Source organism: Schistocerca nitens, chromosome 4 (genome assembly GCF_023898315.1).
Source record: "Schistocerca nitens isolate TAMUIC-IGC-003100 chromosome 4, iqSchNite1.1, whole genome shotgun sequence".
Taxonomy (NCBI): Eukaryota; Metazoa; Arthropoda; class Insecta; order Orthoptera; family Acrididae; genus Schistocerca; species Schistocerca nitens.
In genome coordinates this window covers 346,493,815-346,517,616 of record NC_064617.1, presented here as the reverse complement: position 1 = coordinate 346,517,616, position 23,802 = coordinate 346,493,815, and the positions used below count along the sequence as shown (strand labels likewise).

The 23,802-nt window shown below is 42.4% G+C and overlaps 1 protein-coding gene across 1 annotated transcript in view; it reads right to left on the bottom strand.

Annotated features, from left to right (window-relative positions):
- The window catches only part of LOC126252303 (uncharacterized), a 259,042-nt gene that overhangs the window by 66,940 nt on the left and 168,300 nt on the right, over positions 1–23,802 (bottom strand). The window contains exon 6 of the mRNA XM_049953185.1: positions 516–1,000. Within this exon, the coding sequence (XP_049809142.1) occupies positions 516–1,000 (485 nt within the window). The remainder of the gene's footprint in view (positions 1–515; positions 1,001–23,802) is intronic.

Genomic DNA, 23,802 nt, shown 5'->3' with positions numbered 1-23,802 from the left:
TTACCCTCCACGCTGCCCTTCAATACTAAATTGGTGATCCCTCGATGTCTCAGAACATGTCCCACCAACCTATCCCTTCTTCTAGTCAAGTTGCACCACAAGCTCCTCTTCTCCCAAATTCTATTCAGTACTTCCTCATTAGTTATGTGATCTACTCATCTAATGTTCAGCATTCAGCACCACATTTCGAAAGCTTCTATTCTCTTCTTGTCTGAACTAAATTTTGTCTAATGTAATATCTTGTATAGGCACGTTTTATTAACCTGACACGTTCCACATAATTACGAAGTGTCGTATTCATGATCTATGGAAAAAGTACTAATCTAATCTAATCTAATCTAGTTGTAGCTTCCGAAATGTGTCTGCTGCACCGGGAGAGTGAAATATTATGACCGAAAACGGCGTATTATTAACAAATTTTTTCCCGACCTTCCGAATGGCTCCCATCTAGTAGGCTCCAGTTCGTAGAAATCGGATAACGGTGTGTTGTCGAATTGCAGACAGGCGATACGTACGGAGTCTTTGTGGAGTAGCGGTCGCGGCCTGGCGCGGCCGGCCATGTCTGCGAGCGGCGGCGGCTGCGGCGGAGACTGCTGCGACAGCGGCGGCGACGGCGGCGGCTGCACCTCCACGAGGTCGCCGTCGCCGGCGAAAGTGAAGGAGCGCTCGCCGAAGACGATGCGCTTGCGAGGCACGTCGGGCGACTTGTTGCGGCCCTGGTTGTCGAGGAATCGGCGGTTGTCGGGCGTGAGCACGCTGAGGTGCGAGTCCTGGGGCAGGTCGCGCAGCACGCGCCGCGCCGCGCGCGAGAAGCGCCGCCGGGGGGCTCCCCCGTCGTAGGCGGAAGCGCAGGCGGAGGCGGGCACGGACAGCGACAGCGCGCCGGGCACGCTGCTGGCGCCCTCCTCAGACTGCGACAGCGACGCGCACAGCGAGTGCGAGCTGCGCAGCTTCTCGCGGATCTTCGCCACGATCACCGACGGCGGCGTGTGCGACGAGCCTGCGGGCACGCCGGCACGCTCTCACACATCTGGCCGAAGTCATCACGTCTAATGAACACGGCGTATGACGAATTGGAATTACATGTGGTGTTCCCCGAGGATTAGTCTTCTCTCCTTACTCGTTCTCGTGTATATTAATGACCCCCGTCAGTAACATTTCCAGACGACACGTTTAGTTTGTTTGCAGACGATACAAACAATGCGATTAACAGCAATACGAGGTTTCTAGAATGAAATTTTCACTCTACAGCGGAGTGTGCACTGATATGAAACTTTCTGGCAGATTAAAAGTGTGCCGGACCGAGACTCGAACTCGGGAGCTTGCCTTTCGCGGGCAAGTGCTCTACCAACTGAGCTACCCAAGCACGACTCACGTCCCCTCCTCACAGCTTTACTTCTGCCAGTACCTCGTCTCCTACCTTCCAAACTTTACAGAAGCTCTCCTGCGAACCTTGCAGAACCAGCACTCCTGAAAGAAAGTTTGGAAGGTAGGAGACGAGGTACTGGCAGAAGTAAAGCTGTGAGGAGGGGGCGTGAGTCGTGCTTGGGTAGCTCAGTTGGTAGAGCACTTACCCGCGAAAGGCAAAGGTCCTGAGTTCGAGTCTCGGTCCGGCACACAGTTTTAATCTGTCAGGAAGTTTCAATACGAGGTTTGTCCGGAAAATACGTATAAAAGTTGAATAATGTCTTTATGTTACAAGTTGCAGTCGCCGCCAGGTGGGACTACTGCTGTAATCAATCCCATCAACGCTCAGTTCGAGTCAGAGCACTCTGCGTGAAGGTGGGAGTGTGCGGCAGCTTGTTGAGAGTTACCCTTTTTTCACCTGCCGTCGTCACGGAGCTCTCTCTGATTGAGGAACAGCGCGTCAACATCAAGTTTCTTGCAAAGCTAGACAAGAATGGCCGTGAGATTTTTGAGTGTTTGAAACAGGTTTACGGAGACAATTCTCTGAAGGAACCAACCGTGAACAAGTGGTTAAAAAGGTTCCCGGATGGTCGGGAAGAAGTGAACGATGACCCTCGCCCAGGACGCCCTTCGACATCGAGTTCCAATGCAAATGTTGAACGAATTCGGGCTTGTGTTCTTAAAGACCGTAGATTGACAGTCAGAATGATTGCTGACGAGCTGTCAATCCCCAAAACAATCTTCCACGAAATCCTGACACAAAAACTTGAAATGATGAAATTGCGTGCGAAAATCGTACCGAAGCTCTTGACGCCAGAACAGAAAGCAAAGAGGGTTGAGTGCTGTGAGGATTGGTTGGAAGCAGAGGAACGAGGGAACTTCCTCAACCGAATCATCACTGGAGACGAGTCCTGGTTTTACGAATTCGATGTGGAGCTCAAATCTCAAAGCAAGGAATGGAAACTAGCAGGAGAACCGGGAACAAAAAAGTCGCGAAAATCAAGGTCCAATGTGAAGACAATGTTGATTGTTTTCTTTGATTCTAGGGGCATTGTTCACAAGGAATTTGTCCCTCCCGGCCAGAGAGTGAACGGAAATTTTTACGTTGAAGTTCTAACACGTCTGAGAGCTCGTGTGGCCAGAGTTCGACCAGAGTTGGCAAAAGGGGGCAGGTGGAGCCTTCATCACGACGTCGCTCGTTGTGCGCGAGTTTTTGGCCCGAAGATCAATCACCGTGACAGACCACCCGCCTTATTCACCCGATTTAGCCCCGTGTTCCCGAAATGCAAAATGGTGCTTCGGGGGCGGAACTTGGGAGATGTGGAAGCCATCAAGGCGGAAACGACACGGTAACTGAACAACATCACAACTAAAGACTTTCAGCAAACATCAGAACTGAAGACTTTCAGCAGTGTTATGAACAGTGGAAACGGCGTTGGCAGAAGTGTATCGCGTCTCAGGGCGAGTACTTTGAAGCAGACCATATTGTAATATATACCATAATTGTAAAATAAAGTTATTATTCAACTTTTATACGTATTTTCCGGACAAACCTCGTACATGCATAATTTTAGAAAGAGTTTAATGAAATCTCCATGGCTCCTACCCTGTTCTTTGTCAATGAACTTCGAAAAGGCATACTACATTAACTTCAGAAGTTTTAGGAGATTTCCACTGAGCATTAAGTCTAAACATGGTAACGAGTAGACAGAAGTGATTCACAGTGTTAAATTGTTGGGAGTACGACTTTGGAGCAGCATAGCACAAAACTGTTGGTGTGCACAAACAAATATTTATTTCAAACGCAAACGTTACCGGACATGGGCGTTACAAAAATAAATGGCATACCTTGCTAACTTTCATTTCGTAATGTCATACACGATCATATTTTAAAATACACTGTCGGTCTAAACGTCCGTAATACGAATTATTTGTGAGCTGAATTCACGAATGTCCAGCAAAAGTCTGTTCAAGAACTGGGAATAGTAGTTACTGCTTTCCAGTATGTTTATTCCTTTATCAGCTTCTCATCAATTACTTGCCAAGATAAAAGTTTAGAAAATATTTTCCGACCCAAACACACACACACACACACACACACACACACACACACACACTTTCCATAAGAAATTAGCGGTTTCGATCATCACCCACCATCAACAGATCATAAGAGGATGCAGTATTTCACTCCAACAGCTGAAAGAAACGGCAGAAGTGACAGTGCGCCCCCTCAGTCTACGGCCACACACGTCTCGTGATGTGCAGGTAGCGTATTTTTTTTTATTTCGATACTTCTGTAAATCAAAAAAGTTACAAGCAATACGTATACAGCAAAACATTCGCCTGTTTATGGGCTGACACTTTTCGAAAAACTTGTTTCGTCTGAAATCTACGTTAAGAGTAATTCTCTTTTACCTATTAACTATTACTGGGGATTTTTACATCATCTCAATGTCATTGAAATCTAGAGACATCACTAGCTTAGTTGAACAACAATATTATAGGGAATGTGTGGTCGTCTGATTTACTGAACCATTCTGACATCGGACTTGATTTTGGGGAATCACGGGAAACATAAATAACGAAAGTACGCGAATTGCAGTGTAATGGTAAATTAGCCATATGAGAAGGCCTGGTATTTTGGAGAACAGAAATATTGAAAGAAATAAGTCCAGTCGTTTTTTTTTTCCACATCGCTACCTTGAACTGCATTCGAAATGACGAAACTGGTGATTGGGTGCAGTCCGCTCAGAGGGTGCAACCTTCGCTGCCGAAAACAGTAGCCCTGAAGGGGAAACAGCTCATCACACAAATCACAATTGCTGATACGTACTGCTGTCACTAAGTGACTGGAAAATATCCATGTATTTGTTCGCTGTGATCTAAAAACCCACACGCTAATGGAACCATTAACACTGTACGTCGAGTTAACAGAAATATGGAAAATACCGGAATTTTGACAGCTGAGCTGCCTGTGTCAAAAGCGGGCTGTTCGAGTAATGACCCGATGAAGAATCCGGACTGTTCAGTCAAATACCGGGCGAGGTGACAGTGGGGCTGAGAAAATCCCAGCTGGGAATATTTGGGAGGTGACTTATCAGACGCAGCATTCGCCTTTTAAACAACGGGGCCTCCCAAGAGTCTTTGTCGGAGCCAGGGTATAGAGACTATTTTCCTTTCGTCCCTTGTTGAGCTCGTTTCTCAGCCAAGTATGAAGGTGATGTGAATGTGAAGTGTGTGTGTGTGTGTGTGTGTGTGTGTGTGTGTGTGTGTGTGTGTTTTGGACAGGTATATACCTGAACGGAGTGTAGTGTTGTGCTGCGCAGACAAATATAGAGTTTAACTGCTTTTCATTGGCGATGACCTGTCTTTTGCGAGTGCTTTTCCATCGCTCATAGTGTTATTGCGTAAGGCGAGAGGGAGAATACCTGCAACATTTGATGGGAAAGCTGTGAATTGTTTTACAAATACCGCTCAAACTAATGCCACGTCCTCTCGTAGGACGATGAACTAATTCGGCAATTTTGAACACAGTATACAGTGAAATAAAGGCCAGCGCTTGTTAGTTCTTAATTAGAGAAAGCTATCGACAAGATAGAAGGCGACTCTCATAGACAAGGAAGGACCGAGTGGCTTTTGCGGAAGGAAAGAGTCAAAAAATATTTGACTGCAGTGTGTGGTCAAAAAGGCTTTGCACAACGATGCGCTGCCTCACACAAGCAATCCTACGACTGCGAAGTTGACATCAGTGGCGTTCATTACTGCCACTCCCACCATAATCACCATATTCTATCTACTTATGTATCATTCGATAACATGAAGGACGCGCTGCGATATGAGGACTTAGGCAACAGCGACGAATGATAGGCAGCTGGCCGCAGGTGAGTGTGCAGTATCTCCTAAACAATGGTCCTTTGACGAAATAATGAAGTTTTCAGGAATGTGGCAGCGGTGTATTGACATTGACATCTATATCGAGCATTTGAGAAATCCCACGTGGACTGACTCATGTTCATTTAAAAAAAAGGACGCGAAAGAAGTATTCTACATCATTTCCGAACGCTCCTTGTATCTTATATTTGCAGAATGTTAACAAGCAGGAGACAGTCAAGTTATGCAGAAATACCTCGTTACGAAATCTACCTTGCTGATAATATACGAGTATACACCCGTACCTCATCATTACCTGGCGTGGGATGGATGGGACCTTCGGACAGCATTATGTAACTTGTTACATAGATGGAAATGCTGGGCTGCAGGGACGCATTTAAGCGCAGGCTACCTCGACTACATCCTGGGTGACCACATCACAATAATTTAAATAAATTTCCCTGTGCGAGCGCACTCTTATCATCGTAAAAGGCATAGACAAGAGATCAAACGCAAATCACCACAATCAGTAAAACAACTAAGACTTTTTGCCAAATGAGTTTTCCCTGTCTGGAGTGAGCAATTACGCGGAACAGACGATTTTATCCATAGTTATTTCAACTAATATGAGACCCATAAAAAGTCAAAGATTGTTCTCTTAATACCGAAGTCTCTCTAACAACGTATCTGTCACTAACAACCACAAATAGCAGCGGAAAGAGGTCGTTTAGAATACTGAAGTTGATCAAAGCTATTTCGAATCCCCATAATAGAAGTCTAGCTGTTCGCTAAGTGATGAAATTGTTAGTTTTAAGACAAATATAAAGCTTCATTAATATGTAGTGTGGGCGCAAAGCAATTATTACAGATTCCATGTCAGGCTGATTATTTGGGAAAGTGCTGTATTTGAATGAGGACGATACATTCCATCTGTGATGCTGCATTTGCCTAGTAAACATATTTGCTGACACGCCGTTCAAAAGAATTACGTGAACATTACTTTCGGCGGCTGCAATACTCCACTGAGCAATAATATTACCAAATAACACCTTTATCTTTCAAAAATTAAGTACACAACAATACATCCTCGGCCGTTTATATAAAAAGAACTGAACTGTCCGACAAGTGTCGAAAACAAAGTGGAAACAATCATCCCGTCATCCTAGGTGCTTTTCATTGGGCTGAGTGTTTCACTAACTTGTATGCCCTCCACGAGTGTTAATCACTACCCGACAAAAACGTGGCATGCTCCACGTAACTCTACGGATGTCATCCTGGGTATCCGTCCCACCCCTTCAATGAGAGCCTTTCAGAGTTCTTAGAGTGTCTGTTGTGGAACAGGACAACCATGAACACGTCCGTCAAGCATGTTCCACGTACGCACGATGTGGTTTGGGTCGGGACTCAAAACGCCAGCCATTCAATTACTTCAATGTCCAGGCTTCGCAAGATATCGCTGCTGATGGCCACCATATAGGCCCTGGCATTAGAAGGAATTCAGAGCCACCGCTGTATGCAGCAGCCATCTCATGGTCCAATAGGATCTGTTCGATTAACTGACTGGCGGTAAGACGACCATGGACAACGATAAGATGTGTAAGGCTGTCAACAACGAAGCCCCCACGGCATCACAGAATCTTGTAATCTGTCGTTTTCCGTAACATTTGTTAGGTGCGCTCACCACAGGTCTCCGCACACGAACACGGCCATCACCTTGTATCAGAGGATATTTGGACTCGTCTGTGAATAACACGTTTCGCCAATTACGAAGTTGCCAGTTAACATGGGAACGGCCTAACTGAAGGCGAGTTACAAGATGATGTGTCAATCGGGATACTCGAAGACGACCTCTCGATCTAAGGTCCTTTCTCGTAATCTGTTCGGTACAGTCTGATCGGACACACAGCCTCCAGTGGCACTTCTGCAACCCGCCTTGTATACTGACCTGTCTCCCAGTAGCCTGTCTACAACATATGGATGACACAGAGAGAGGCGTTGACAATTGCGGCAACACGGTCGAAAGTCCATCCTTTTGGAACAAACCGACCACCCTTGCGACTTGCGCTATGAGGATGGTTGAATACAACGTCCACAAATGACAACTGCCATTTGTATACCTCACTACAAAACACTGGGACACCAGTACTAACTTCCTTCAGACATTTTAATGCATAACACATCTAATAGAAGGTGAATGATTTTAATTCTTGTCTACCTTGAAAGCAAAGATCTCAAGCCATACAATAAGACCACAGGTACCAGCCGTATCAAAATAGATTTAACATACTGGATGTTGAGACACATATGTCCCTAATTCTTTTGAGCAGTGTAATTATGCTATTTTTTAAACTAAAATATTGATTTTTGCATAGACATAGTTGCTTGCAGCGATTTTAATAAACTGTGTTGACTATCTTACTGATTTCAATTATTTTCATTTTTTAATCTAATTAACGCATTAAAGCATAAATTGTATAGTAAAATTTTATACAATTAAATTACAAACCGCAACTGTTGGGTTGTAGGGTTTCCATTCGAAAATTGCTTGAAAATACTATTTTGTGGTGACAAAATTTTCCCTGTTAGGACGCGCACAAAAGATTGTGCTTAGAGGCCGATGGATCCAAAATAGGGCTCTGCTAGACAGTGGTTTGAGTAGCAGAATTACTACCTTCAAAGAAATTCGCTGTAGCACACAGCTCTATTGCAAAGTTCAGCACCTGTCTGTATACTGCAGAAGTACATATAGGTTTCGTTTCTAATAGAAACAGGGCGAAATTAATACCCAGGCAACACTGCGTTTGTCAGCTACTCTGTTATACATGTACAACATTATGTATGTATATATGTACGTATGTGGTTTCCTCTCAAACCCCAGGATCGATTTCAATCAAATTTGGAACAGAAGTAGCAGGCCTCTTGAGTATCAGTACTGCGGGGTTTATAATCTCTTAGCCCCATAAGGTGCAGAAGTACAGACAAAAACGTGTTTTACTGCCCCTGGTGTATAGGCTACACTTCATGATAGGCACGTTGCGTGGGTACAGTATCGGCCTCCCAAATCAATCAATATGCTCTGCAGGGCAACTTACATGTCAGGGGCAAGAAACAGTTTTCCAGGTCCCTGACATAGGCTGGCTTGCATCGCAGATATTTTGTGGAAGTGATATTGACCTGCTTTACTGAACTGAGTTGTAGGCACTACATTTACTGAGAAGCATGGGTGATGACAGGTTGAAATGGATAGGGGAGAAGTGGAGGGGGGGGAGGGGAGATACTTGGGATGGATGGAAAGTAGTTCCAGAAAGAGAGAAGAGGATGATGATGATGATGATGATGATGATCTGGGCAAAGGGAGAGAGGGAGGAGAGAGGAGGGAGGGAGAGAGGGAGAGAGGGAGGGAGGGAGGGAGGGAGGGAGATGTGATCAGGAAGATGTGTTTTAGAGAGATGGGGATCGAGATAATGGACACAGATAGGGCGGAGGAGATGAAGACACAGAGAAAGTGAGGACAAGGCAGTCACAGAGATGGGTGGATGAGGTGGACCACACAGGCAGAGGAAGATGTGGACACAAGGATGGGGAGAAGGAGGAGGAGGAGCAGGAGGAGCAGGAGGGGCAGGAGGAGGGGGAGGAGGGGCAGGAGGAGGGGGAGGAGGGAGAGGTAGGGGAGGAGGAGTGTTCAAATGCATATACGGGTGAAGCCATAGGGAATAGGCTAGTTGGTCTATATTTTGTACTCGGAGCTTTGATTAGGGTTACAGTCTAGACACAGAATGTTGGAAAAAGCTGAATCTATTTATCATGTAAGGCAATGTGATGTCATGTGACCAACTACACATCATACACGTGCAAGGTACGTAAGACAGTGCAACAAATTTAGCATTTAACTGTGTGTCCTTCCCTATTGCACTGCATTATTGTCTGATAACAAGATCTGGCAGGATGAGAAGCTATATACAGGGTGTACATAAACTCCAGGAATACTTTCAATTATTTATTGCACAAGAACCGAACATTGTACAGATGTCATACAAATTGAATTTCAAAGAGAAATGCAAAGTTTTCTTTTTTACAAACATTCAATATGCGAACCATGAGTAACCTGGCAGATATCAATACGGTAATCAAATTCTTGCCATACCCATCCCAGCATGGCATTGCTGACTGTAGCAGTTATTCCCGTATTCTCTCCCGGACCTCTGCTACATCACGTAATAGATGTGGTATATATACCTCATCTTTAATGTGTCTCCACAGAAAACAGTCACACAGATGGAGATCTGGTGATCGGGGAGTCCATTTCATTAAACAGCTGTCCCCATCTGTAGCACGGCTGATCCACTGATACGGCAGCTCCGTGTTCAGGTACCCACGAACTTCACGATGAAAATGGGGTGGAGCCCCATCCTGCTGAAAGATGAATGGGGAGTCAGATTGCCTTTGAGGCATCAGCCATTGCTGCAACATGTCCAAGTAGGAATATCCAGTGACAATGCTCACGGCGAAGAAGAATGGCCCTACAGCTTTTGACGTGACAGGCACAAAAAACATTTACCTTTGGGGAATCACGCTCAAATTAAATGCATTCGTGTGGATGCTTTGTACTCCTGATTCAAAAATTAAGCTTGTTCACTTTCCCATTAGTGTGAAAAGTGGCTTTGTCGCTAAAAATTAAGTGATCAACAATGCCATCCCCATCGTCATTCAATTGCTGCAACTGCGAACAAAACTCAAAATGTTTGTCTTTGTCGTCGTCATTGAGCTTCTGCATTAACTCCAATTTGAATGGTTTCATAGACAGCTTCTGTCGCAAGACTTTCCACACTGTCACTGCAGACATTTCGAGTCCACAGGATGCACATCGCACCGTCTTCTTCGGACTCCTTAAGAATGTCTCTCTTACGCGCTCCACATTCACTTCACTCACACTGGGATGTCTGCTTCTCCTTGCCAGGCACATGCAACCTGTCAAAACGAATTTGTTGTGCCAGTGGTAAATGGTCTTCCTTGTTGGTGGCTTCTTACCATACTTGGTTCTAAACATCCGTTGAACAGCTGTAGCACCCTTGTTTTTATCGAACTCCAACACAAAGAAAGCTCGCTACGCATCTGAAATCGCTGTGTTTGCGACTAGTGCTGACTATCGGCAAATTAGCAAACTACGCTGCGGCTGCGGCGGTATACATGAAAAGAAAAAAAAAATCTTTCAGGGTTTTTGTTCAAAATGACATATGTATTATATCTGTTCAATGTTTGGTTCTTGTGCAATAAATAATTGAAAGTGTTAGTGGACTTTATGTACACCCTGTGCTACAGACAATGTTTACATCTACATTGCAAATTACTGTATAATGTTGGGGACAGAGGCTACTTAGCACTTTATCACATGTTAGAGCTCTTTCTGTAACAGCTGCATACAGAGCTCATGTAGGACGACTGCTTTAATGCCTCTGCATGTGCTGCAATTAGCCTAGTCTTGCCTTTGCAGTCCCTACGGCTGTGATATGCAGGGGCAGAAGCATTTTTTATTTGTCACTAAATACTGACTTTCGATACTTCATGTGTGGCTTTTGCAGGATAATTTGCATCTATCAATTCACGTTTCCCGGCATTTTCGTGATACTTTTCCTATGACCATTTGTGCGGCTCTTTTTTCTATCTGTTCAATATCACCTGCCAATCCTGTTTGGTATGGGTCCCCCAATTTCAGTATTGTTCTAAGATAGAATGCGCAAGTAATATTGCAATAACTCTTTTATAGAAGGACTGCATTTCCCAGTATCCTGCCCAGTGAACAAATCTGTCGTATAACAAGGCATTTCCAACAAGTGAAACATCATTTGTCACCCCTCCACCCTCCTCTGGTCCCTTGGGCTCTTGGTAGGCCTGTAAACTAAAAATGTTGCACTAGGGCGCCTCTCAGCAGCAACTATTAATACTGTCAGATATGTCATTAATACACTGAGGTGACTAAAGTCAAGGGATACATCTTGATATTGTGTTGGACCAACTTTTACGCAGCGTAGTGCAGCAACTCGACGTGGCGTGGACTTAACAAATCGTTGGAAGTCCCCTGCGGAAAAACTGAGCCATGCTAACTCTATAGCCGTCCATAATTGCGAAAATGTTGCCGGTGCACAATTTTGTGCACAAACTGACCTCTCGGTTATGTCCCGTAATGTTCAATGGGTTGCCAAATCAATGGCTCAAATTGTTCACAATGTTCTTCAAGCCAATCATGAACTATTGTGGCCTGGTAACATGGCGGCGCATTGCCATCCTTAAAAATTCCATCCTTGTTTGGGAACATTAAGTCCACGAATGGCTGCAAATGGTCTCCAAGCAGCCAAAAATAATAATTTCCAGTCAATGATTGATTCAACTGGACCACAGGACCCAGTCATCCCATGCAAACAGCCCAGGCCAATATGGAACCACCAGCAGCTTGCACAGTGCCTGTTGACAACTTGGGTCCATGGTTTCGTGGGGTCTGCACTACACTTGTAACCTACCATCAGCTCTTACCAACTGAAATCGGGATTCATCTGGCCCGGCTACAGTTTTCCAGTCGTCTTGCGTGCAACTGATGTGGTCATGCGCCTAGGAGAGGTGCTTCAGGCGATGTCATGCTGTTAGCAAAGACATTTGGTTCAGTTGTCTGCTGCCGTAGCCCATTAACACCACATATTTTCCCGCATTTTCCTAATGGATACATTCCTCGTACATTCCACACTGATTTCTGAGGTTATTTCACGCAGTGGTGCTTATAATAAAGCACTGACAACTGTATGCAAACGCTGCTGCTCTCTGTTATCATGTGAAGGCTGCTAGTCAGCGCTTTGTCCTTGGTGAGAGATAATGCCCGAAATGTATTTTCGGCACACTCTTGAAATTCTGGATCTCACGATATTGAATCCCCAAACGATTTTCGAAATGGAATGTCAAATGCTTCTAGCTCCAACTACCATTCCGCATTCCAAGTCTGTCAATTACCTTCCTGCGTTCATAATCACTTCGGAAAGTTTCACACGGATCACCTGAGCACAAATGGCAACTCCGCTAAGCCACTGGCCTTTTATTCTTATGTATGTGATACTACCGCCCTCTGTGTACGTGCAAATCCCTACCCCATGACTTGTCACGTCAGTGTATACTACATAAACAGCCATGTTCCCAACACACCTTCCGGGGCGCACTTTAAGTTTCTTCTATCGATGACTCTCCAAGATAACATATTTCGTCCCCCCATAACGAATTAATCAGCCCATTCACATATTTTGTTTGGTACTTCATATAATCGTACTTAAGTATGGTGCTGAGCCAAATGGTTTTCAAAAGTAAGGAAATGCTGTATTTACCTGATTACCTTAATCCATAACTTTCAGAATGTCACGTGAGAAAAGTGCAAGTTGGCTTTCATATGATCGATGTTATTTGAATCCGTGCTGGCTGGCCTGTCCGTCACCTAAATTCTGCTGATCTGTATATAGGAGGCAGAAACGTGTGCAGGTAGTATGTGCAACAGCCTTATTGAAGAACGTTTCATTGAAAATTATGCCAGTAAAAATTTTATTAGATACCGGCGACTCCAGAGGAAATCGTCCCCTTTTAAGTTTGATACGGAAGATCAGTGCCAGGTTATCCGTTAGGTCTGCATAGGTTTACCACAAGTCCTCACATAGTTAAGACAGTTCTGATTTTTAGTGCCGTCCTGGGTTGCAAAAATGTCCGGGTGTTTGAGAATTTTGTGACTGGTGAAGATTTTTTTAAAATCTTAGACATATGTGCTCGACATCGCATTTTTAAACATTCTATTACGGCCGTGCTCCTGTCATACGACCTTGGAGCAAGCGCTGATGATGGTTAGGCGTGGCTAGCGGCTTTTCCCTAGTTAGTCATTTGCAACACAACAGGAACCATGCGTTTATACTGTTTTTGTATGTAAAGTAACAACCTACACTTTTTCAGCATTTTATTTCTCTTCGATTTTTATGTTATTTAGCAATGGGCAAAACAGAGTTTGTGTTTAATGTTAACCCGCAACAGGAATATAAATTTTTGAAATCGTGTAATGAAAGCAATAATGAACGTGTTTATTGCAGACTATATACTAGGGAATTTTCTGTCGCAAACAACGGAAAGAGTGATACCTAAGACTACGTGAAAACACCTCGAGTGCTAGTAGTGCTACAGCTTCACCAAACGTAAGAAATGTTTTTGAAGCCAAAGATAACACTGCTCTGGAGTGTGTTGCGAAGGGGCTAGATTTTGATAACCGCACTGTTAGATACGCTTACCATTTCCGAAAAATTTAATGTCTAGTGCAAAATACAACTGAATAAATAAGGTTTCAGTAAATTGCTTTAACCAATTAAAGAAAGTATGTCCTGGGTTGGACCCAATGAAGTATGGGAAGCCTACCCTGTATGCACAGGCCCCCGTGCATCAAAGCCTAAAACGTGGGGGGGTTAGCACTTCAGATAAAAAGTTCGCTTGGAACTCAAAATCAATGCCCTGGTCAGGGTTGCCAATTTAGCGACTTTGTCGCTAGAAATGGAGACTTTTGCCTTCGTCTTAGCGACAAAAAAAAACTTTTTAGCTACAAAAATTATTTAGCGACTTATCTGGCGACTTTTGGAGTACTGACGACTTTTGAAGTGCAAATCGAAACTATTATGGGCCAGTATTTTCATTAACAAAACTAAGATTTTAACTATAGAATGGGTACTACACTGACTTGGTTCTAGATTTACTAAGTTAAATTAAGTACTTAGCAGATCATGTAGCATTGTTCAGCATTTAGTAAACCTGAATGTGGGAATTGCCTACATAGTAAGAAAACCTTGACTATAGAACAATTCATTATTCATTACCCACTAGCCTGTTATCGATCATAGCGTATAGATCTATAATTCTTCAACTTTTGAACTCCCTTTATTTTTCGGATTGACAAAAGACATACGTAATATTAAGTATAATAAAATACAATTCTGTCCAGCAACCTCTAATTTTTCGAAATGTTAACTCGCAGTCAAATTATTACCACATGCACAGTGGTAACGCAAGAACGATTCGGTGGGGGTATCTCAGACATTATTACGTTTTAAACAATGAACAATAGGACTAATATCGAGTTACTGAGTGGGTAGATTGTTTCATGACCTCTAGTTCGCCTGAGTTATAATGTATTTTCAGTGATTATAAATTGGTGAAACTTATGTTGTGGTGGCTTACATAATGGATTTACCGCAGAAGAAGAAGCAATACGCTTAAAAATATTGGGATGCGTGGGAAGCAGAACCTGAATTCAATGGGTGGCTGAAACCAGTCGTTGGAGACTTATCCAAGGCAAGATGTCAAGTATGTGCAACAGAGGTTTATACTAAATTGTGTGATATTAGAAAGCATTCGAAAACTATTAAGCATAAACAAAAAATTGATTAAAAAAACACAAACCACCTTACCTGTGAAAATTGTTCCGAAAACTACAGTTAGAATAGCAAGCAGAGCGGAAGGCGCCCTTTCTTTATTTATTTATTGCTGAAAATTGTTCTATTTTAGCTGTAGATCATTTAGGAATTCTGAGCATGAAGGTGTTTTCCGGTGACGAGGGCGCTAAAAACATGCAATTACATCGTACAAAGTGCACTAACATTATAACTGAAGTTTTGGCTCCATAGTTTACACAATCATTGGTTGCATATATAGGTAACCAAAAATACAGTGTACTAATAGATGAATAAACAGATGTATCAATATCTAAAATGCTAGGTATCGTTATACGGTACTATAATGTAAACAACCAAACAATTAGATCAGCATTACTCAAACTCGCTGTAGTAGAAACTGAAGAGGCAAGAACTCTGGTTGCTGTTCTTGTGAATTCTTTGAAAGATCTCAAACTTCCAGTCGCTAATATGGTAGGAATTGGCACTGATAATGCTTCTGCAATGGTTGGAATAAACAATGGGCTTTTCGAACAACTCAAGAGAAAATATGGTTTGAAGCATTTGGTATTAATCCGTTGCATTTGTCACTCTCTTCAGCTTGCAGTCTCGCACGCCTCAGTGAATACTATACCTAGAAACATAGAGTTTCTTGTACGGGAAACCTACAATTGGTTCTCCATTTCACCCAAAAGACAAGAGGAATATAAAAAGGTTTATGAGACAATAAATTGTGGAAAGCAGCCACTAAAAATTTTGAAGGTCTGTGCAATACGTTGGCTTTCAATTGAACCAACAATACGAAGAATTCTGGAGCAGTGGGAAGAACTTAAGCTCCATTTTTCACTTGCCATGGTTCAAGACAATTGTTGTTACACTGCCGATCTTTTGTACAAGATGTATTGTGACAACTCAAATCATCTTTACATGTTTTACCTTAACCATGCTTTAAAAGACGTACAAATAGCAATAAAAGCTTTTGAAGGAGAAGACAATGCCCCCAGTAAATTACTAGATACACTTGTATTTCTCATGCAGTCACTCGGACAAAACATAGTTTTTCCAACTGTAGATTCGTTGACAACACCAGTTCCAAGCGAATGTATGTACGCAAATCCGAACCTTGGCTTAATGTTTGAACAGAAAATGTCCGAAGAAAATAAAGTTTACTTGAAGAAAAGAAACTCAACAAAGACTGCCAAGTAACGTTACGATACTGAAAAAAATGTCAAAGCTGAATGCTGAAGAAACACTAAAAGTGGTTAAAAATAATGCTGTAGTGGATGTAGCCAAAGAATTGGGTTTTAGTGGCGATTTCATAGACGGTATGCTGCAAGAATGGCATAATATTAACTTCATTAGGTGGAATAACACTACTAACACTGTTCGATTTTGGAGTGAGGTTTTGCAGTATAAAAATGCCGCAGGGGAGAATCCTTTTTCTTTGATTTCACAGCTAGCAATGACTGTTCTATGCCTACCGCATTCAAATGCAGAAGTGGAAAGTATATTCAGTTATAGGAACATTATAAAAATTAAACAATGTAACAGATTATAGTTAAAGACAATTAATGCTTTGATCATATTGAGAGACCAGCTGAAGAAACAAAATAAAGATTGTGCATCTTTTGACATACCGTCAGACGTATTGGAGCTTATTGGAATGAACGAAAGTTAACTCTTTTGCGACAAAACCAGTCGAACTGCAACATCATCATCTGAGCGATGTTCAACCCTCTACATCAACTACAATTCTGTCATAGCATGAAACAGTAGAGTTATTCGATCTTATGAGTGATGACGATGAATAGCTCACATACCGGTCTGTATATATTTTATAACCTAATTTGAGTTCTTGCTTTCTTTTGTTACGAATGTAATTGTATATTTCTAGTATATTTGACTACTGTGATTGGAACAACAATTTATGCGTTGCGTCAATTATGATAACATGTTTAATTAAACGTTAGCATAATTTATATGTCCCCCCCATGAACCATGGACCTTGCCGTTGGTGGGGAGGCTTGCGTGCCTCTGCGATACAGATGGCCGTACCGTAGGTGCAACCACAACGGAGGGGTATCTGTTGAGAGGCCAGACAAACATGTGGTTCCTGAAGAGGGGCAGCAGCCTTTTCAGTAGTTGCAGGGGCAACAGTCTGGATGATTGACTGATCTGGCCTTGTAACATTAACCAAAACGGCCTTGCTGTGCTGGTACTGCGAACGGCTGAAAGCAAGGGGAAACTACAGCCGTAATTTTTCCCGAGGACATGCAGCTCTACTGTATGATTAAATGATGATGGCGTCCTCTTGGGTAAAATATTCCGGAGGTAAAATAGTCCCCCATTCGGATCTCCGGGCGGGGACTACTCAAGAGGACGTCGTTATCAGGAGAAAGAAAACTGGCGTTCTACGGATCGGAGCGTGGAATGTCAGATCACTTAAGCGGGCAGGTAGGTTAGAAAATTTAAAAAGGGAAATGGATAGGTTAAAGTTAGATATAGTGGGAATTAGTGAAGTTCGGTGGCAGGAGGAACAAGACTTTTGGTCAGGTGATTATAGGGTTATAAATACAAAATCAAATAGGGGTAATGCAGGAGTGGGTTTAATAATGAATAAAAAAATAGGAGTGCGGGTTAGCTACTACAAACAGCATAGTGAACGCATTATTGTGGCCAAGATAGACACAAAGCCCATGCCTACTACAGTAGTACAAGTTTATATGCCAACTAGCTCTGCAGATGATGAAGAAATAGATGAAATGTATGACGAGATAAAAGAAATTATTCAGGTAGTGAAGGGAGACGAAAATTTAATAGTCATGGGTGACTGGAATTCGTCAGTAGGAAAAGGGAGAGAAGGAAACATAGTAGGTGAATATGGATTGGGGGGAAGGAATGAAAGAGGAAGCCGCCTTGTAGAATTTTGCACAGAGCATAACTTAATCATAGCTAACACTTGGTTCAAGAATCATGAAAGGAGGCTGTATACATGGAAGAAGCCAGGAGATACTGACAGGTTTCAGATAGATTATATAATGGTAAGACAGAGATTTAGGAACCAGGTTTTAAACTGTAAGACATTTCCTGGGGCAGATGTGGATTCTGACCACAATCTATTGGTTATGAACTGCAGATTGAAACTGAAGAAACTGCAAAAAGGTGGGAATTTAAGGAGATGGGACCTGGATAAACTGAAAGAACCAGAGGTTGTAGAGAGTTTCAGGGAGAGCATAAGGGAACAATTGACAGGAATGGGGGAAAGAAATACAGTAGAAGAAGAATGGGTAGCTCTGAGGGATGAAGTGGTGAAGGCAGCAGACGATCAAGTAGGTAAAAAGACGAGGGCTAATAGAAATCCTTGGGTAACAGAAGAAATATTGAATTTAATTGATGAAAGGAGAAAATATAAAAATGCAGTAAATGAAGCAGGCAAAAAGGAATACAAACGTCTCAAAAATGAGATCGACAGGAAGTGCAAAATGGCTAAGCAGGGATGGCTAGAGGACAAATGTAAGGATGTAGAGGCTTGTCTCACTAGGGGTAAGATAGATACTGCCTACAGGAAAATTAAAGAGACCTTTGGAGAGAAGAGAACCACTTGTATGAATATCAAGAGCTCAGATGGAAACCCAGTTCTAAGCAAAGAAGGGAAGGCAGAAAGGTGGAAGGAGTATATAGAGGGTTTATACAAGGGAGATGTACTTGAGGACAATATTATGGAAATGGAAGAGGATGTAGATGAAGACGAAATGGGAGATAAGATACTGCGTGAAGAGTTTGACAGAGCACTGAAAGACCTGAGTCGAAACAAGGCCCCGGGAGTAGACAACATTCCACTAGAACTACTGATGGCCTCGGGAGAGCCAGTCATGACAAAACTCTACCATCTGGTGAGCACGATGTATGAGACAGGCGAAATACCCTCAGACTTCAAGAAGAATATAATAATTCCAATCCCAAAGAAAGCAGGTGTTGACAAATGTGAAAATTACCGAACTATCAGTTTAATAAGTCACAGCTGCAAAATACTAACGCGAATTCTTTACAGACGAATGGAAAAACTGGTAGAAGCTGACCTCGGGGAAGATCAGTTTGGATTCCGTAGGAATGTTGGAACACGTGAGGCAATACTGACCCTACGACTTATCTTGGAAGAAAGATTAAGAAAAGGCAAACCTACGTTTCTAGCATTTGTAGACTTAGAGAAAGCTTTTGACAATGTTGACTGGAATACTCTCTTTCAAATTCTGAAGGTGGCAGGTGTAAAATACAGGGAGCGAAAGGCTATTTACAATTTGTACAGAAACCAGATGGCAGTTATAAGAGTCGAGGGGCATGAAAGGGAAGCAGTGGTTGGGAAAGGAGTGAGACAGGGTTGTAGCCTGTCCCCGATGTTATTCAATCTGTATATTGAGCAAGCAGTAAAGGAAACAAAAGAAAAATTCGGAGTAGGTATTAAAATTCATGGAGAAGAAGTAAAAACTTTGAGGTTCGCCGATGACATTGTAATTCTGTCAGAGACAGCAAAGGACTTGGAAGAGCAGTTGAACGGAATGGACAGTGTCTTGAAAGGAGGATATAAGATGAACATCAACAAAAGCAAAACGAGGATAATGGAATGTAGTCAAATTAAGTCGGGTGATGCTGAGGGAATTAGATTAGTAAATGAGACACTTAAAGTAGTAAAGGAGTTTTGCTATTTAGGGAGTAAAATAACCGATGATGGTCGAAGTAGAGAGGATATAAAATGTAGACTGGCAATGGCAAGGAAAGCGTTTCTCAAGAAGAGAAATTTGTTAACATCGAGTATAGATTTAGGTGTCAGGAAGTCGTTTCTGAAAGTATTTGTATGGAGTGTAGCCATGTATGGAAGTGAGACATGGACGATAACTAGTTTGGACAAGAAGAGAATAGAAGCTTTCGAAATGTGGTGCTACAGAAGAATGCTGAAGATAAGGTGGGTAGATCACGTAACTAATGAGGAGGTATTGAATAGGATTGGAGAGAAGAGAAGTTTGTGGCACAACTTGACTAGAAGAAGGGATCGGTTGGTAGGACATGTTTTGAGGCATCAAGGGATCACAAATTTAGCATTGGAGGGCAGCGTGGAGGGTAAAAATCGTAGAGGGAGACCAAGAGATCAATACACTAAGCAGATTCAGAAGGATGTAGGTTGCAGTAGGTACTGGGAGATGAAGAAGCTTGCACAGGATAGAGTAGCATGGAGAGCTGCATCAAACCAGTCTCAGGACTGAAGACCACAACAACAACAATTTATATGTACGTTGTTGCAAGCGATGCGTCATTTAATTAAGACAATATAGCAATTACGTATGAGAGACAATTTTTATTAATATTTTATTACCCCCCCCCCCCCGCCACCCCACTGGCTTATTGCACCATTCACAGCACGAAAGTTTCAGTACACCCCTAGTAAAATCAGTTTTAGCGACTTTTGATATTGAACCTAGCGACTCTGGTTTTTTAGAGTTGGCAACACTGGCCCTGGTGTCTTGCTCCAGGTCGTGTTGGGTCAGCCAGCGAGAAATATCGAGATCGCACCCGCAGCCCTGTGGGCAACCCACAGTAAGAGAAATAAAGAGATGAGAACAGACGTGTTTGTCTTCCGAAATTTGTGATGAAGTAATATCAGAAATGTGAAATGGGTTTACTGTAAGGGAAATACAGGAAGCCAAGAACTTTCCGCAGAGGACTGATTCGACGCAGGCTAAGTTTAGTTCTTATCAACTCAGGTTATAACAAGTCGAAGTGACTGTAGTGCCAATGTTAAGCAGCCAGTACATTCGATTGCACCTGCACTCAGTTAAGTTCGTTGGATATTAAGCTGTGGAAAGCTGTGTGGAGAAATCTCATACATAGAGTTAGCACAAAGAATTTGCAACGTTATCTACGAGAACAAAAACAAAAATCGTTTTATTACCGGTACTTAAAAACGAAAAGAAATGAATGAGCCAAGGTGGATACACAACTGATTAACGGAAAAGCGTTACTGTTGCCAGCATGGTGCCAATTACTATGCGAGAAGTCATTTCAGTGTACGGATAACGACTTGCGAAAATTATATTAACAAAGCGCTTCTCATTTTGGCGTAGCCTCGTTGCGGGGTATTCCGTGGTACGCCATCGTCGGCACCGGGGCATATGCTTTCGTGAACATGAATGATTCAGCAGACAGTGCTACAAACGTCCTCCGATCGCGTGCCAGCAACGTACTCACAAGGCTACCCGAGGGCGCTTATCGATCCGAAACACGGCGAAAATACCTGACTGTACGACATCGAGAATGATTCAGCAAACGTCAGTGTTTGCAATGTGAAGGCAGGTGGTAAGACTCGACTTGCCACTGAGACGACCTTCGTAAATTAAATTTTGTTTCTGCTATGTTGCTACTTGTTTCGAAATAACGTAATTTGAGCACCACTATCATTTGCCACATTAAGTAGTCGTGTTTGTGTTTTGTTCAAAAAGATGACATGTACTGCCATCAGTCATAAAATTCCTTAGTTTAGGTGGTTGGCAGATACAAAAATCCATCAAATATGGCGTAATATTTTAAGAATCGATACTGTAATTAAGGAAAGAGAGGCTGATTTCAAACGTGGGTGCAGGTTTACAATTCTCGAACACAGTTCGCACAGAAGCTTCCCAAAACGAACACACAGGAGTGTATCGAGAAAGTGCAATATGTGCTACTGGAAGGGTGTTGCTTAAAGTAATTCCTCAACACTGTTTTGATACCAGTAGATTCAAAAACACTACAGCTGCTTATGGATTTGATACAATGGATGGGACTGGATGCATCACTTTAAACCATGAACCAAATAGCAATCAAAGCTGTGAGTGGAAGCCAGACTGTAGTCCTACACCAAAAGTGACGAAATCTAGCTTTTTTCATTACCGTTTAAGTTGAAAATAAACTTGGAATGGCTAAGGTACCTTTTCGACCCTTTTAAGATTGGAACCATTGTATAGGAAATGTCCAACTGCTATAAGCGCCAGTTATCAGCTGCACAATGAAGAAAGCCCTGCAAAGTGAATCTCATGACTTAGTGTGATGCAGTCTCACGCAATTTTTGGCTCAGAGTGAACTGTGTGTTCTTTTCTCTTCGATTCTCTGAAATTTGTACGAAAATGTATTGCTTGTGGGGTATGCTGGGTGCAAAAATTGAGAACAACAGTAACTTTACATGATATGTCACTTCCAAGTAACACAGCTCTATGAAACACGGACTACACATGTAAGATCTGCTACAGTGTAGTACAGAAGGTAACTAAAAGAAATACGCAATGAGATGAACATAAATGACACTTTTATTCAAAGACAATAATTACACGTAGGTCACTGCAATTCATGATGGTCCCTTGGACATTACAAAAGCTGAGACACGGTTCTTAATAGGATGTGAGATCCCCACGGATGGCAATCCATGCTCTGTAACATGTTTCCATGCTGGCTGCAAGGTTGATTTCCATCCATAAAAATGAAGTCCGATGAAATGCAACCCTGGGAAGACACACATGGGGAAAGAGTACAGTATCACAATAATAATGCCGACTGGTGAGTGTACCGTGTTCGAAGATTTGGAGGTCAATATGCCCATGCAACATTGTACTTCCTCACACCATAACACCTGGATCTCACTGATCATGTTCATGGGTGGATTCATATTACCATCCCTCACCATACAAGAGTATATACTAGGTGCGACAATAAAGTAATGAGACTGATTTTCTTTGCAAGATGTGGTAACACTACAGGCTTGCTTAGGCACAATATCTTTGACCTCGGTCTATAAGCTGCTTCTAGTCCAAGCGACACATCGATGCAACTCCTCAGTCGTGAGTTGTGCTGTGATAAGTTAACATGTGTTTGTGTCTCTCGTTGCGGAAATGGAACCACATAATATTGCGCAACGGTATGCCATTTCTTTTTGCCTTAAATTGGGTGAAAACGTGACGACAACTTACAGTAAGCTTCAGAAGGATTTTGGAGAGGAGGTTATGTCAAGAGCTCAAGTTTTTCGTTGGCATAAAATGTTTAGTGAAGGCAGAACGAATGTTGAAGATGAAGACCGCAGAGGACGACCATCAACCTCACTGATGGATGTCAACTTGGTCAGAGAGCGTGAACTCTAAGATTATCCATGCAAATGATTGCAGAAGAACTGAACAACAATTGAGAAATGTTTTGTCTAATAATAACTGAAAATCTTGCTATGAGAAATATTTGTGCAAAAATGGTCCCCAAAAACCTCACACCACAACAGGGAGAATCACGGAAAAATGTGGCAGCCGATCTGTTAGAGCAAATGGAAATAAATCCGGAATTGTTGACCCATGTTATCACTGAAAATGAAAGTTGGTTTTTTCAATACAATCCAGAGAGAAAAAGTTCCTAATGGTGCTCAAAGGGATCACCCAGACCAAAAAAAGCTCGCATGTCAAAGTCAAAAGTGAAATGTATGCTTGTGTGCTTCTTTGATTCCAAGCGAATTGTTCATAAAGAGTGGGTGCCTGCTGGACAAACAGTTAACCAATATTACTACAAAGACATTTTAGAAAGACTTCATAAAAAGAGTTCTTCGTGTCCATGCCAACATTGCTGATAATTGGATTCTGCATCACGATAATGTGCCATCCCATACTGCTCTGTCAGTACAGCAATTTTTAACCTCAAAACAAATTTCAGTACTACCACAGCCACCTTATTTACCAGATATCACTCCGTGCGACTTTTTTCTATTTCCAAGAGTCAAAACGACGGTCAAGGGACAGCATTTTCAAACAACACAAGATGTCCAAAAAGCTGTGACAAGGGTCATGGAGGACATTACAAAAGTTGAGTTCCAGAAATGTTGCCATCAATAGTAGAAGCGCTGGAAAAAGTGTGTGCAATCAGAAGGGGACTACTTTGAAGGAGGCAACACTAAACTTGACTAAAATGGTAAGCAACAATTTTTTTCACATCAGTCTCGTTACTTTGTCACACCTCGTAATGTAAACATGAATATTGTCAAACACGATTATTTTGGTGGTCCAGGGGCTATAGTTTG